The sequence below is a fragment of the Equus caballus genome, chromosome 3 (genome assembly GCF_041296265.1).
Source record: "Equus caballus isolate H_3958 breed thoroughbred chromosome 3, TB-T2T, whole genome shotgun sequence".
Taxonomy (NCBI): Eukaryota; Metazoa; Chordata; class Mammalia; order Perissodactyla; family Equidae; genus Equus; species Equus caballus.
In genome coordinates, this window is record NC_091686.1 from 22,480,937 (window position 1) to 22,498,032 (window position 17,096).

At 50.7% G+C, this 17,096-nt stretch overlaps 1 protein-coding gene across 1 annotated transcript in view; it reads right to left on the reverse strand.

Annotated features, from left to right (window-relative positions):
* Nucleotides 1–16,666, reverse strand: part of CALB2 (calbindin 2) — a 29,420-nt gene extending 12,754 nt beyond the window's left edge. Inside the window, exons 1-3 of the mRNA XM_001500692.5 lie at nucleotides 16,449–16,666; nucleotides 4,188–4,264; nucleotides 1,723–1,812 (exon numbers count right to left, since the gene is read on the reverse strand). Of these exons, the coding sequence (XP_001500742.1) occupies nucleotides 1,723–1,812; nucleotides 4,188–4,264; nucleotides 16,449–16,542 (261 nt within the window). The 5' untranslated portion in view covers nucleotides 16,543–16,666. The remainder of the gene's footprint in view (nucleotides 1–1,722; nucleotides 1,813–4,187; nucleotides 4,265–16,448) is intronic.
* Nucleotides 16,667–17,096: the final 430 nt, after the last annotated feature.

Consider the following 17,096-nt stretch of genomic DNA (forward strand, 5'->3'; position numbering starts at 1 on the left):
GGAGCAGAGAACAGAACCAAGAGAACTACAGAGAAGTGGAGCTGGACGCCTGGCCTCCTTCACCTGGAGTCAACCTTGCCCATGGCCATTCTCATTAGGAGCCTCTCGTCGTTTAAACCAGGAGTCGGTCAACTATGGCCAGATCTGGCCCAATGCCTGTTTCTATAAATAAACTTGTATTGGAACAGGACCACGCCCATTCATTTACATATTGCCTGCGGCTGCTTTTGTGCCACAAAGGCAGAATTGAAGAGTTGTGATACAGCCTGTATGGCATGTAAACCCTAAAACGTTTACTAGAATCTGGATCTCTGTAGAAAAAGTCTGTCGACCCCTGGTTTAAGCCCATTTGGGTCAGGATGTTCTGAGACTTACAGTTTAGGCATCTACAGTGGCTGCTGTTGGTGCCTGTCCCAGATCCCCTTTAACTAGGCTGGTGGGCCATCCCTCAGCTGCTGTGAAGGGTGACTGCCAATGGCTCATAGCTGTCCCCTACAGGAGAACTGCCCTTCACCAAATTAGGGCTGCCCCACCCAGCTTCCCCACCCCCACCCAACCTGCAGGGGGCAGCCTGCATCCAAGGACTGACTGATACAGGGGTACAAAGGACCATCCCCTGCCTGCCTCAAGGGGGGACCAACTCTGCGGCACAATCCACACTCCAGAGCTCCCCATGAGATCAGGCAAGACTAGGCTCCAGCTGAGACCATGCGCTTAGCTCCTTCCTCTGCCCTTTCCTGCTGCCCTCTCTCCCCTTCTCTTGAGCGCTCTCCCTCAATAAATCCCATCCACTGGAATTTCTGTATGTCTCTGCTTCCCCAGGGGCGGGGGACTACGCCCTCAGTGTGGGCCACCATCATTATTCTTGACCCCTTGACCACGGGTTGCCAGCTGATTGTCAGAGCTATTTAGTTAGGCCTGCACACATGTGCATAAGTGTATGTGTCTATATGAGCATATGTGTGTAGGCATGTATATATAAATTGTTAAATTAAATAAGAACGCCAATAGACTGAGGTGGCCTTCATGCCTTAGTGGCTCATGTAAGCAAACCAAAATCTAAACCAACAGCCAAAACAGCCAACTAGGCTTTCCCAAATAATGCAACCACTTAAGCTACAGCCATCAAATCATATCCTTGCTTTGCTTCCGCCTCTTCTCTATCAAAGTCTTTCCCTGAGCTTCTGTCAGTGGAGCGTTCCTAACCACTTCCGGTTTGGCACTGCCCCATTGGAATAGACTTTTGCTCAAATATACTTAAAAGTTGTTAAATATGCCTCAGTTTATCTTTTAACAATCTGTATATATCTATGCGTATATGAATACATGTGTGTATATATACACACATAAATTATAATGCTATAACTATAAATTATTTACATTTATATGTAAATATTTTATATTTATATATAGTTATAAGTATATATAAATTATATATAAGTATACATATATCTATCAGTATACACATAAATATTTATATATTTATGTGTTGAGCAATTGAGATGTCATCTTTGTCTTAGGGCGGTTGTTAGTGCTTCCTCCTTCCTTGTGAGACACAGAAAAAGCCCCATCTCTACTCTTTGGTCAGCCTAGGTCTAGGGGTGGGGTGGGGGACTTCAAGACCAGTGCCTCATGTAGACCCCTAGGACACCTGTGCATGGAGAGGCACAGGCAACAGATGGCCCTTCCCATGCAGCTCTGAGCCAGGGCAACAGGACTCACCTCTGCCATCTCAATTTTCCCATCTGAGTTCTTGTCATACTTCTGCATGAACTCCTTCATCTTCTCCCCAAAGTTGTCACTCTTTGACATCTAGGGAAAGACAAAAGGGGCTGACTTCCTGCTGGGTCCCATGTGAACCGAGGCTTTTCCGCCCGCTCGGTGCAGCAGTGCTGGGAATCATTTCGCAGCCTAAATCTGCAGGCACAGAACCAGGCTGAGCCAATCCCCTGAGAGATCAGGGCAGCACCCTTTTCCTTTTCAGGATCCCTCCAAATCCAAACGGTCTCTTCTTTGAGGCTCAGTCACATAATTTTCAAAGGGGAACAGGACAAGTGGACATGCTCTGTGCCATGTAATTAAACATGCCCCTCTGCCTTTGAGATGGATTAAACCACAGCTCTCTCAGAAGGGCGAGGACTTACTCCCATCACTCAGATGTGAGGACTGTGGCCCCATCAGTTTACTGAGGCAGCTTTTAATAAAGTCCCACTTATTCCAGTGGCCCCCAATAGGTTCTAAGCAGTCCACCATCGTAAGGTGAACGCTCATTTTCCTCTTTAAAGACTGACCGGCAATTCCACATATTTTTCACTCTGATTTTTTGCCGGGAAGAATGTCAAGAGAAAGTCTTCATATAGCCGAGGGGTAATTTGGATAGTCCCCTAGATGACTGTGACTACTAGAAGGACCAAGAACTTGAAATTTGGGGTGGGTTGTGTGTTTCCTAGGATTGGGCCGAGGAGAAGTCTACCAACTCTTAGGGTTTTTTTCTGAATCCCTTCTATTGTTTTTTACCTTTGGAACTGGTCTCAATTTATCAATATTTATTTATTTATCAGTATCTATTGCTTTACATTTACAAATGTGCATGGAACGATCCTGGCTCTTATCACAAATGTGGTCATCCTATATAATTTTTACGACAGTCCCGCTGAGGTCAGTAGCCTCTCCATTTTACACACAAATGGAGGCCAAGATGAAGTGACTTCTCCCGAGGTCACCAGTTAGTGTCGCCAGAATTTGAACTCATGGCTCTTGCTTCCAAGGCCAATATTCTTTCCATTATATAACAGCTGCTCTGAGAACCAGTCGGGGATGATGTCAGTAGAGACGGTTGTTGACAGACTTGAAAATCACCCCTGATGCTATCTGAGGAAGGGAATGACTAAGAGAAGGATTTCAGATTTGAAGCACTTCATAAAAACACATTCTTCCACCTACCGCATGATCCCAGAATCAGTTGTGAAGCCTGTGTTTTCTGTGATCCAGGCTTCATTACCCTAGTAATGAGAGGTGATGGGGGAACTGTTGATAAACAAAGCCATGAATCACCTCCATCGCTTAAGACCATTGCCTGGACATCCTCCTCACTGGGGCACTCTGCCGAGCTCTGAACCAGGAGCTGGCCAGAGGATCTGTGACTCATCTTCCCAACCGCTCCATGAAGACTTGCTAATAAGAAGTGGATTGGCCAATAGACACACAGGAGGGGAGAGTAGAGAGACCCCCAAATGGCCCGGGAGAGGTGGGGGGAGGGAGCGGGTCTGACTCTGTATATTCGAGAACCAGACATGGAATCATATCAGGCTACCTCCTACCACCTTAGCATTTCAGTGTTTCAGACGCTCTTCCAAAAGGCTTTAGTGAATTCAGTGGTCCCAAGCTGGCACCAGGGCAAACAACGTCCATGCCGTTAAGGAGCTGGGACATGATCTGGAGTCACTTCAAGCAGGTTAAGAAGGGCAGTCTGACACCTCCACACATAAGGCCAGCCAGCACCACCCGGTTCAGATACTGGTTTGGAGCAATCCTCCATTTTCCTTTAGGTCCTTCCTGAGGATTCCAGCCTTTGTTGGTCTAGAACAGTGGTTCTCTATTGGGGATGATTCTGTAGCCCCCACAGGGGACATGTGGCAATGTCTGGAGACATTTTTGATTGTCACAACTTGGAGGGGTGCTGCTGGCATCTCACGGGTAGAGGCCAGAGATGCTGCTAATCACCCTACGATGCACAGGACAGTTCCCCGCAACAAAGAATTATCCAGGCCCAAATGTCAACAGTTCTGAGGCTAAGAAACTCTGGTCCAGAATAAAGTCACTTGAAACCCCCTAGGCACCCAGTGTTGAGTCACGACCCCTTGGAGCATCTAAGATAGGCTGTGGACTCTTCCCTAGGAAAAAATACTTTTTATACACACATCCACAGACACAAAGCTTTGCAGTTTTGGGGGGTTCATCAATCCCTGGTGTCTGTTCATGAACACCCACCCAAGCACCCAAAGATATCGAGGTCAGGGACTCTTTTTCAATTTTTAAAAATCCTTACAAATAAAAGAAAAACCAAGTGTCAAGACCGGAGATGTCAGGCCCACTGATGGGTTGTATAACCTGGGATAGACAATGCTCAAAGTTATGGTCAGGATGACAGAAAATCCCAAATAATTGGGAGAGAGGTCCAGGCTTACCATGCCAGAGCCTTTTCTTGCCTTCTCCAGCTCTTGGAAAAAGTTTTCTAGCTCTTTACCTTCAATATACCCATTTCCTGCAAAGATAGCAAAGAAAAAAAAGTAATTAACCTCAGAGCTAAATAGTAAGATGGATGGTGGGGGGCAGGGAGTCAGGCGCTCCATGGAGAACACCTTCTCCTCACTGGTCAACAAGCAGGTGTCAGGGCCAGCCCTGGACTGTTAGGGATGTAGGTCCTGCCCTCAGGGCATTTGCAACTGTAGAGATCCGAGGTCAATAACGGTGTGTCTTTGGGGTATACATGTGGTAGTCAGAGAACACTGGCAGGGACCAGCATCTGGGCCATGCTGGCAGAGGTGGGCAGGAGCTGGGAGCTGTCCTTCGCCAGCTGGGCGAGCAGTGGGAGCTGGGGATCTGACAGGGGACAACAGGTCATCAGCATCAAGGCTTGTCAGCAGGTGGCAGACCCTGGTCAACAGGTGAATGGGGTCAGAGGCAGAACTTGGGGGTCTGGCGTAGGAGGGTGCACTGAGTTGAAGAATGTCCCCCCAAAATCCACGTTCACCTAGAACCTCAGAATGTGACCTTATTTGGAAATAGGGTCTTTGCAGATGTAATTAGTTAAGATGAGGTCACACTAGATTAGGGTGGGCCCTAAATCCAACGACTGGTGTCCTTATAAGAAGGCCATGTGAAGACACAGAGAGATACACAGGGAAGAAGGCCATGTGAAGACAGAGGCAGAGATTGGAGTGACGCATCTCCAAGCTAAGGAGCGCCATGGATTGCTGGCAACCACTAGGAGCCAGGACGAAGACACGGAACACGTTGCCCCTCAGAGCCTGGAACCAATCCTGCCGACACCTTGGCCTTCCGGCCTCCAGAACTGTGAGAGAATAAATTTCTGTTGTTTTAAGCCCACCCAGTATCTGGTAGTTTGTCACGGCAGCTCCAAGAAACTGACACGGAAGGGAGGGGTGGAAAGAGGAGGGCAGGGCATCTATCCCACGGGTGGGGCACCCGAGAGAGTGGGTCACAGGGACGAAGCACAGGGGAGGCAACCCACGACACGGTAACGAAGGCGGGACTCTGAGGTCGGTGGAGGCAGACAAACCCTGGTTCTGCTGCAGTCACCCACTGAACGACTTTGGGAAAGTTATTTAACCCGTCTCATCTGCAAAATGGGTTACTTTAATTAAACGGGGATTTTGTACGTAAAACCCAGCCCATTACAAGTGCACCGTAAATGTTGCTATAATTTGAGTTCAATTCAACAAACCTGCCTCTAAGATGGGAATGAACCTGGGTGAAAAGTGCAGTTATAGGACCAGAGCCCAAAGGCAATGCCAAACTTGCAAGATAACATGAAAAGTGAGAGGTCCTTGAGGTTCTCAACCCTTGAACCCAGCTGGCCTAGAGACCAGGCTGAACTGAGTCCACCGCGACAGTCACTGGTCTCTGCTGTGGCGGGAGGAGGCATTTGTGGGGGGGGAGGTCAGACAGGCCTCAGGCAAGGCTCCCCACACTGCGGCAAACCAGACCATCCTGGGATCTTTAAAAAATATGGATGTCTGGCTCCCACGCCCAGACATTCTGACGTAATTGGTTTGGGGTGTGAACTAAGCATCGTGATTTATTTTTAAAGCTCCCCAGGTGATTTCCATGTACAAGCAGGGTTTGGAAACCACTGGCCTAAAGTGAGGTTCTAAATCTGATCTAAAGCATTGAGCAAGGTTCCCACAGACAACCTTCAACTTGAACAGGAAGGGGAGACCGTGGCTTGCTTCGAGGGCAAACGGAATTACAAACTAAACAAAGAAAATAAAAAAGAAGTATTTACCCTGGCCCTGGGGGGCTGAGGGGGTGTGAGGGCAGGGTATGTGTGAGTCCCAGCCTCTCCCCCTAAGAATTTAGATTCCGAATAAATAACCTTAGAGGTGCCCTCTCGTGGAGAAGATGCCACAATAAATACTGTATGAAGAGAATCACTTGAGATAAATTACTAGGTATTCTCGTCTGCAAGCAAAAGATGTGCTTGTAATAGGGGCAAGACTTGAGATCTTTTTTTTGGCCCTAAGCTAGAGTGGTCAAATTTCTCCTAGGATGTTCTGCAAAGCTTCTTGGGAGAGTTGGAGTTTCACAGTGTGTGCCTAAGGGCTTGCAAGGCTAGGTGGAGTTGGCGGGTGCTGGTGGGAAGAGGTTTCCAGGCCAAAAGGCAGTCATGTAGTTGATCTTACCCCCTAGCTGAAGAAACGAGTGATTTTTCTCTCCCTGGTCACTCCTTGCGGTATCTGGCTATTCTGCCATTTCTTAGGCAGGAGGCTGAGCTCAGCTCTGGGCCCAGGTGCAGCTTCCGGAAGCCCGAGGCTGGGGTTGGAGCGGGGACTTGGAGCTCGTACTGTGAGCACGCATTGGGATTCCATGAAGCGGAGGCTCAGAGGTGGGCCCCGAGCCAGGCCTGGGCTGACACGTGATGAGTGCGTGTGTGTCTGTTTCGTGACTGTATCAGGAGGCGGCTGCAATGAACTTGGGCGGCCAGCCCGACAGCGCAGCAGGATGTGTTTCAAAGAACAGCTGCCACTCAGCTCTGAAGACAGTCCCCCCTAACCATTACTGTTGGGCCTGCTTTGCACGGGGCTGCCCTGCCATTTCTTCTCCAGCTCCTTCACTGCAGTGCAGGGTGTCGGCAGATTACTGGCCCTTCTTGTCGGGGCAGCAACACCTGGTTCTTCCCCTGCCTTTATCACACTCACGGATTCGCTCTGGGATGTCACCTGTCTGAACTTCAGTTTCTTCGCCTATAAAATGGGGATAATGATAATGTCTTCTTCATACAGCTGCAGTGAAGATTAAATGCAGCGATGATAACACACATAAAGCGCTGGCCCGTAGTGAGCCTCAAAAATGCCAGCGGTCATTACCACCACGGTGGGTGTTTCTGCCTGCTGCCCACACCAGGGAACATGTTGGCCTTGGGCTGCTTGCTTCAGGCTGGGATGGTTTGGAGATGCAGAGGGAGGGCAAAGCAGGCAAGGCCAGCATGGAGCCAAGCCCCATCGAGCAATCTGAACCGAAAGAGGAAAAGTAGAAAAGGGCAGACCTATGGGACCCACCTTTTCCTCGGGGTTTCTCTGAAACTTACAAAGAATAAATGTATTTATTTTTACTTCACCTTGTTCTAGAAAGGTTCAAGGTGGTTTAACAACCTCAAGAACCAGACCATCAGCCAATGCCTTGCCCAGCAGGAAAGTGTGGATACTTCCAAACATCAATACCTCCTCACAAATATAACACTTTTAATTTTTCAAAGCACTTTCACCTTCTTTCTTTTCTTTGGCAGATAATTTGAGGCCTCACTATGTGTAAGGCCCCATGTGGGTTGCCGTGGGAGATATGACGATGCATAAGAGCTAGCTCCTGTCCTCCAAGTGGTCACAATCCTTTCAGACACACAGGATCACAACATTGCACAGTAGAATTCTCTCCTTGTGACAGAAGAAACTGAGGCACAGAGAAGGTAAGCAACTTGCTCAGGATCACACAGCGAGGCAGGACCAGAACTGGGGAGTCCTAATTCCTGATCTAGGCTCCATTCATTCACTCAGCATTTACTGAGCATCTGCTTTGTGCTGGCTGGGTGCTAGGCAGTGGCGTGTCCTCGAGCCTGCCATGCTAGGAATTCCAACACCACCTCCCTCTCTGTCCCCTGCCCCAACAAAGGGACAGACAAGTGGTTCAATTTGACAAGTCTTTATTTTTTTAACTGAACAACAGTTCAACTTTGTACCTGGAGCTGAGGGAGCAATAGCCAAGTCCTAGACGTGAGCCTGTTCCTCAAGAGCATTCGATGGTCTCCTGGGGTGAGGCAGCCAGACAAGAATGGCTGAAACCAACCAGCTGAAGGCAGAGGGTCAGGAGCAAAGATCAGGTAGGCAGGCAGGGGCTACGGGGCCCAGAAGGGGCATCCTCCATCACTGGGGGAAAGGCCTTGGCTACTTGGTTTCCCTCTGAGCTACTCCCCATCCATCACCCAGGATGCATCTATTGTCCCTGGCTGGGGTAGAGGACAGGTTGGCTGACATCCTTTGAGGGAGGACTTCAGCATGGACAGAGCTGTTTCCATGACCCTCATACAGGGAGGTGGGGTGACTGGCCGCCAAGCAAATCTCACGTGGATGAGCATCAGTGAAGATGTGGTTACCATGGCAACCATCACTCCTTACCTCCTTATCAAACCACACCCAGTGAACATTAGGGAGAGGGGGCTGGGTGGGAGCCAAGGACCCTGCATCCTTCCTTATTCTCTCTCACTGCCATTCTTCACCACCACTGTGCCTTGCTCTCCCCAAATTTAAAGTGAGACAACACTTCTTTACAATTAAACTGATCACAGACACTTGGAAAGCCTTGACCAAAAGATGCTCTGCCCCACAGTTGTAAGGGGCCCTGAGATTTGTGTGCACAGATTTTCTAAAAGTTGACCAGGTAAGAGGAACCTGAGTAAGAGGTATAATTCTACCACCAGCTCTGTGACTGTCCATGCGACGTTGAACAAGTCAATCTCTCTGAACCTCAATTTCTTTATCTCTAAAATGAGTATAACTGTTTATGCCCTTTCTACTTCATAGAGCCATTGTGACAGCCGTACCTAGTAATGCTGCAAAAGCGTTCTGGAAAATGTAAAATCTCACATAAATGGAAAGCATCATTTTTATACTCTGTGCTCCTAAGGTCTTCTGAACAATTCCATAGGTGAAAACCCTTCGGCCCAGAGTTCCAGCAGGACTGCTATCTTTGGAGCACCAGTTCGCAGCCCAGGCTGCGTATTAGGGTCACCTGGGGAGCTTTTAAAACAACACCACTGCTTGGGCCTCACCCTCAGCACTTTTGATTTAATTGACAGGGCGGGGAATTCTTGTGGGCATATTTTCAAAGCTCTCCAGGGGATTCTAACGTACAGTCAGCGATAAGAACATCTTTAGAGCAGCATGTCTTCAATTTTAAGGTGGGCAGCAATTACCTGGGGAGCTTATTAAATGGAGGTTCTAATTTAGTCAGTCTGTGAACGTGGGCCTGCTGTTCAAAGTGTGGTCTGTGGAACAGTAGCGTTGGAATCACCCGGGAGCTTGTAGAAATGCAGCATCCCAGGCCGCAGCCCACACCTGCTGAACCAGAATCTGCATTTTAACAATGTAGGAACATAGACATTTGAGAACCACTCCTTTAGAATGTTCTCTAGTGGAGAAACTCTTAGGGGCTCAGATCCAAAGGTGTGAAGAAAGGGACGAAGGAGGAAAGGATTTAGAAAGTCTAAAATTAACACCCAATCCTATGGATTACAAATCTTCGTCTATTTCCTATTTTTTGTCAATGGTTGCCAGGGGTGGGGGTTGGGGGAGAAAGGAGCACAGGGTATGTTTAGGGTGGGGGAACTATTCTGTATGCTACTGTAATGATGGAGATATGACACTATGCATTTGTTAAAACCACGGAACTGTGCTACACCAAGAGTGAACCCGGGGGCCGGCCCGGTGGCGCAGGGGTTAAGTTTGCACGTTCTGCTTCTCGGCGGCCCAGGGTTTGCCGGTTCAGATCCCAGGTGCGGACATGGCACCGCTTGGCAAAAGCCATGCTGTGGTAGGCGTCCCACGTATAAAGTAGAGGAAGATGGGCATGGATGTTAGCTCAGGGCCAGTCTTCCTCAGCAAAAAGAGGAGGATTGGCAGTAGTTAGCTCAGGGCTAATCTTCCTCAAAAAAAAAAAAAGAGTGAACCCCAATGCCAATTATGAACTTTAGTTAATAAGAATGTATCACCACTGGTTCGTCAGTTGTAACAAATGCACCACACTCACACCAGATGCTAATAATAGGGGAAGCTGAGTGAGGGAGAGGGGTATATGGGAACACACTTCTGCTCAATTTTCTGTAAACCTAAAACCATTCTGAAAAAGTCTATTAGATTTAAAAAAAAAAAAGTTGATTAAAAATAAAAGCCAGAAATGGCTCAAAGACACTTATCTTTGAAGCTAGCAAGGTTAGCATCTTCTTCTTAGAAACCACACGGCTTTGGCTTTCCATTCCAGGTTGAGGTGGGGGGCTGGCGTGAGCCCTGAGATGGTAGATCTGGGTCTCATCTTAACAAGTGACAGCCCCTCTAAAGACTAGAGGAGCCTAGACCAGCACTGCTCAAAGCGTGGTCTGAAGCAGCAGCTGCAGCGCCCGGGAGGCTGCTGGAAATGCCAATCCCCCAGCCGCACACTAGTCCTACTGAATCAGAGTCTTTGGGAGTGAGGCCAGAAAGCTGTGTTTGTTTGTTTGTTTTTTAAACTATTTTATTGTGGTCCTATTGACCTATAACGTTGTGTAAATTTCAGGTGTAAGTGTTAGCGAGAATCCAGGAGCGGAGTGACGCAGGTTCAGACTTCCTTTAAGGTGCACAAGAAAGTGTTCGTGAGGCCAGGTCACTTGGCTGTCTGTCCGGAGTTCCAGTTTATGGCAAAGCAAACAGCGCTCTACCCTCTAGTCTGAGCACCCTCTGGGAAAGTCAAATGCCACCCTTTAAGGCAGGAAATTGGCATCTTCAGGCTCTGCCCCAAGGTTAATATTACTTTGCATGGTGCACACCATTTACCAAGAGCTTTCCATTCCCCGCCCCATCCGGTGTTCAGTACTCTGCCAGACGGACACTCTCCACCCCGTGTTAGAGAGGAGTTCAAGGGGGAAGGACATACAGTCACTCAGCTAACAGAGGGCCTGGACTAGCCTGATTTCCTGCTATTCATCCCTGGGACAACCTCTGTTCATATCTGTCTTTGTCTTGGTTTCTCTCTTTGTCAGTCATACCCATATGCACACACACATACATACACACACATGCACATGCACACACTTCTCCCAGTGGTTCCTGGGGAGGAAAAACCCAGTGCAAACAGCCACTGGATGAGTGTGCATTCACGACTTTTAATCTGTGTTTCTAGGTTGTGCTGCTTCTGGAACAGTGGCTCTGGAGCTGGGCTGGGTCCCCTGAACCTGTGGACAGCTGGCAGCCCGATGCTGGGCCGATTCCCAGGCGTGGGGGAGGCCAGAAGGATGGGGCAGATTGGGCGAGAGAGGAGGGGAGACAGCAGAGAGCCAAAGAGGAGGGGGAGAGGGCGGGGGCCAGAGGCCGCAGATGGGACTGGCTGGGCAAAGGCGGGTGCATGATGCAACTGGCCAGGAGGGCGGCCAGAGCCAGCACGGGAGAGGCGCTGTGTTGGAGAGCCTCACGTCTGCTCTATTAATGCCAACTCCCTGGGTACTGGAGGCGATTTCCCCGAGGGTCTCCTGAGCCCTGGAAACCCTCCCTAGGGGCTCAGCTAGTGAAACCCCTGAAGTCTGGAGGGGATAAACAAGGCCAGCAGGGCAGGGATGTGCCATCGCGGGGCGGGTGGCTGCCCGGGCGAGGCAGGCTGAAGGGCTTGTTTGCGAAAACACGTCCCCGTGGCACCTCCCCGGGGGAACCCAGCTCTCCTCAGACATAGCTGCCTCCACTGGCTGGCGCAATCTCCCTCCAGGAGGCAGGGCGCTGGGGCATGAGATCCGCACAGAGGGTGCCCAGCGCAGGGCTGGCACACTGTGGACACTCCACGCCAAAGGCGCGGGCAGCGAAACAAGTGGGGATTTGGGGGGTGAAAGCAGAGGCTGGGTAGAGCAACTCAGTCCTAGGAGGCTGCTCCTAAAGTCCCCCAAATCCTGACATCATGCCCAAATGAGAAAGATCTCACAGAGATGCAGCGTCAGGGTTGAAAGACATCCTCCCTCAGACAACTCCGACCTTGACTCCCCGGACCAGACCCGCCACCGCCCCGCCTTGAATGCGCCAAGAAGCAATCATTTTTATAAACCCTGTAATTAGCTTATGAATAGCACAGTTATGTTGCATGGTAAACACTGCAGTATTTGTGTAAATACTTAATATATACCAGATATTTTGTAACCCTGTTTGGGTATGTCTTCCTCCTGGTATCCCGAGAGCCTTCATTTAGTGTCCCAGGGCAAGCCGCCCAGGCCTCTCCGCACCTCTGAGAGGCGCTGTCGCTTAGCTCTCCTCTTCCTCCCCACACCAGGGACAGAAGCCAGCACTGGGAGAGCCTGCCTGGGCTCTGTGTCCGCCGTGCCGGGTGAGTTTGGAGGACACTTCTGTTACTACCATCAGGTGTAGGATGACAGAGGAGGGAAGGCAGGGCAGGGCCTTCCTCAGCTCTTTGTGGTCCTGTCACTAATTTGCAAAGTCCTGGGGGCCCACACAGATGAGGAACAAGGCTCAGTCCCTGGGAGAGGCTCTCCGCATCCCCAAGACCATCTGGAGGCAGACACACACCCAGAAGAGTCTAGGCACATTCCCACACCTGCAGCTAGGTAGATAGATAGATATATATGTCTCTTTTGGGAAGAGGGGGAGGTATCCATAAAATTATTTTCTTTTTATATCTTCATTGTCTTGCTGATTACATAAGAAAAACACATGCTCTTGTAAAATTTTCAAACACTGTAGAAATTAACTTAGAAAGTAAAAGAAAACGTCTTTGAATTTTACTTAATCCACTCGGCAGAGAGAACCACTGTTATTACGTTATATTCTACCATTTTCCAGCATACATGCTTCATTAATAATAAAAATGGGCCCACACTATAATAGTGTTCTGTACAACTTTCTTAAATCCTGATAATACATTTTTGGCGTTTTCCCATGTCAGTACAAAAGCTCCACCCTGTTCTCCTTGGTTGCATAGTATCCTACTGTAAAGATGAGCACAATTTATTTTTCTGTTCCCTAGCGAGGCACATCTTTTCCCCAAATTTTCAGTATTCCAAAGAACTTGGTATAGACCCCTCGGTCATACAACCTTTTGCACATGTATGAGTATATCTACGTAGGATGGATTCTTGCAGTGAGTGGATTCCCTGCTTGGTCCCTTGAACATTCGCTGGCTCTGGGAGAGACCCATCTTACCCCTACGCTGTCAGTTGCTTCCAAAGGGCTGGCCGAGGCTAGGGTGTTTCTCTTCTGAGCCACAGCTCGGTCCTCATGGCCCTCCTACTGGTTGTCAGCAGAAGAGGAGCTGGTGGCCCATGTGGTCAGAACCCCACGGAGAGGCCAGAGGGAGCTCTGAGCTGGGCATTCCCTCAGCTGCCTGGGTTTTGCACAGTGAGATAGTTCCTGACAAAAAAGGGACTAGGGAACAATAGGACAGTGGACTCAGACATGGAAGGCCTTGTGAGGGTCACTCAGAACATGGAAGGAGGAGCCCAGCCCCTGCCCGGCTCACAGGGTGGGCTGGGCTGCCTCCTCCCCACCTCTGCCTTTGAGGCATGACATTGGAACCCTCCCAAACGCACCACCCTTGGCTGACCACTGGGGAAGAGTCAGGGGTGGTACTGGGGACTAGGAGACAGGATTTGGGGTCCTCCACCTTCCCACTTTGCTGTGTGATCTTGTGAAAAGAACTTTGCCTCTCTGAGTCCCAATTTCTCCCTCTCCAAACACCTGCTCCTTCCTTTCTCCACTGCAAGGCTACTAATAATTTTGAAAATAACCTAACTCTTCAGACACAGACACCAAGAGGACCACTCTTCCTCTCAGTTAAGAAATGGGCTGAGTTAGGGTCAGAGCCCCCTCCCCCATCCCTACTCTCCTCCAGACCCAGCTTCTCCTATGATCTCCTGGTCTCTGTTTATTACAGGAGTCCAGGAGGGGTGGGGCGGCGGCTCCCTCTCCCTGGTGGCTGTGACTCTGGGCTCCAGCGAGCTCACTCCAGGGACGCAGTGGGCTGCAAAGGGGAGTCCTCCCAAGGCTCCTTAAGTTTGCAAGTGGTAGGGGCACTGTTAGAGTTGGGAAGAAACCCAGATGAAAACAGAAGCACCAGTTAGTTAGAAGGAGACCCAGATAGGGCAGAGAGTGCCTCAGGGGAGAGATGGTGAGCTCCCGGCAGCCTTTGGGGGTTTGGGAGGGGAAGGGTGGGGAAGGTACAGAGCAAGGCGCCCAAAGCCTAATTCTGGGTCCCTTCATGGAATTCCAATTCAGCTGTATCCTCATTCTCCTATATCATCCCTGTGTCATCTCTGGCATTTTAATCTTCTTGCTTTCCTTCTCTGTTAGGTCCATGTTCCCTCCTTGGGATTTCCCAGAGGCTGTGACCAGAGAGGGCAATGGGATGCCTGGTGGACAAGGAAGCAAGAAGCACATATTTAGCTCCCCTTTCACATCGGAGCAGGAAGGAGCCAGAGGTACAAAGGCTTTGGGTGTCTTTAAAGACTCTTAGGTTTAGTTCTAGCCTAGCTCTGCTCTAGCCCCGCCAAGGACTCCTTTCTGGGATTAAAGGGACTGCCCATCACCTCTGAGCCGGGTTGGGGGCTCTTCTGCGGGGAGTGGAGGGAAAGCAGGTGCCAGAAACCAGAGAGGGGCAACAGGTGCTGGCTAGTGACTGGCCCCACCGCTACCTTGCTACACAACCTCGGAGAAGTCACTCCTGGTGTCTGTTTCTCCATCTGCCCAAGGAGAGTCAGGATCTGCCCAGCAGCCTCACAGTGCAGGACTCAAGGTGTGACTGTGTTTTGAAAAGTACAAAGTCTCAGATAAATGTGAGGATTTGCATGATTATTGAGAGTGCTATTGGTTGTCCCCATGAGAACAGGGGGAAAGTAGAACTGAGTCCTGTTTACAGCTGACTCATCTGGCAGGAGGCCGGTGGTATAACCTTGGCCACTTGGTAACTTTCCTTGAATCACGCAAGTCTCTGGTGCAGATAAACTGGCAGGAGCATCCTTGGGGAATATGCATGTCATCTGGAATACTAAGAGCTGCAATCTTCTTCAGCCCTTTTCCCCAAGGGAGTTTTACGGCATGAGCCAGGATTGGAAATACAACCCCTCCTTAGCCCCATTTTACAGATTCAACAATCTACCCACCTCCTTCATTAATTCACAGGCAGGTCACGGTCCTAATTCAGGTGTCACATGCCCAGTCCTCTGCACGCCACCCCCCTCCCCCCCCCAGCTTTCTCAGTTGGTTCCAAGGGAACAAAACTTCACTCATTAGTGTCCCCAGACATTAACCCCTGCCTCCCCAAGCACTCTGCTTGGCCACCTTCTCGGCCACCCTAGTGAAGTGAGGACGGGAGAAGGTCAGAAGAGAGTGAGCCCCACCTGATCCTCCCTCTGGTTCCCATCCCCCTCACTCTCCATCCCAGGAGAAACACCCTGAGCCAACACCCCGCCAACAGTCTGAGACACCAGAACATTCTCGATGCCCACCCCGGCCAGGACCTCAGAGAGGGAAATCAGATCACTTCATTTGTTTTGGAGTGGTGGAGAAAAAAGTCTCCAGCTCTGTCAGAAGCCTCTAAAGGGGGCTCTCTCTTTATGCCTGTGTCAGACCATCACAGACTCTTGGAATCCTTGCTCTGGGAGCCAACTCCAAAGGCCATTCAGTCTAGCCCTCGATTTTTGAGTGAGTCAATGTCAAGACCACACAGAGCAGAGGGTTGGTCACTGAGGCATTTAAGATCGTGCCTCCTCCCACCCAGAGATGGAGTCACCCAAGCACCTAGGATGATCACCATGAGGGAATCTGTCAGGCTGGTACCCCAATCTAGTCCCCACCATACCTGCTGCTGCTGTGGGTGGGACCCGCATGCCCACAGGGGATGGAAAATGGGCAAAGGAAGCCCAAGCAGGGGTGTGCAGGGCCCTGATGCCACTCTCCACCCCTACTCCCAGCAAACAGGTCTGGGGAGGCCAAGGATTTCCTGACAAGATCCCCCAGCTTTCCCCAGGCCCCAGCACAGTGGCAGCAGCTAACCTGGTATTCAACAGAAGGGGAACCTGACGAAAGAAAGGAGTGGGTTTTTGAGACCTGTGGCTGCAGCAGCTGAAGGCAGGATATTACCTTGAAGAGAAAGGCGGGGCAGGTAAGATGGCAGGGGGAATCATGAGCCTTGCCGGCTCAGGCCTCCTCTCTGGGAAAGCTCCAACTTGCCCAGAATGAGGCTGCAAAAGCCAGTGGGCTCTCTGTCGTCTATGTCAGGGAAGAAAAGTTACTGACAGTTGTCACCAGCGCAGCAGGACGTCTCCCAAACTCGAGATCCCGACCTCAGCAGGCTTTGTGGCCAACACACCCCCTGGGGCAAACGTACGCCTACCAGCATCAGCAATGTGCCCTTCCCCTCCGCCGCAGGTCCCCTGGGGGCGAATGGGTACAGAAGTTGGGAGCTTTACTGACCGTCTGCGTCAAAGTGCTTCCAGATTTCCAGGAACTGGGACGCCGTCAGCTCGGCCAGGTGCAGGTAAGGGGGCTGCTGCTGCGGGCCAGCCATGGCGAGCCGCTCAGAGACCTCCGGCGGCACAGTGCTGTCCCCGTGCGCCGGCTCCGCTCGCGCACTCGGCCAGGTCCTGCGCGCCACGCTGCCTTTATATACAGTCCGGAGGCTGCGCCCGCGACCGGCCGCCGGCAGGGGGCGCGCGCGCCCAGGGAATCGGCCCGGGGGGCGGTGGGGCGGCGGCTGAGCAGCCGGGGGGCGCGGGGGGCGCTGGGGGCGCAGGGGGCGCGCGCATCCCCGCCGGGCCAGGGAAACGCGCTTTTCGGCACCAAGGGGAGGCTGGCTGCCCTGGCCTTTCTGACTGCCTTGAGCACCGCGTATTATTGCCAGCAGCTGCACTAATAACAGTAGTAACAAGCAACACCACCAATCGTAATAATAACGTTTGACAAGTATTGAGCGGCTGGACTTCGCGGTTCACTGGGTCTCTCTCGTGCCTCCTCTCGTCTCTGACCCTTCTACCGCAAGAAGAACAGGGACTGCTTTTCCGATGAGGGGACTTGAGACTTCAAATGACTACAGGACTTGCCCGGCAAATAAGGGGCTGTGCT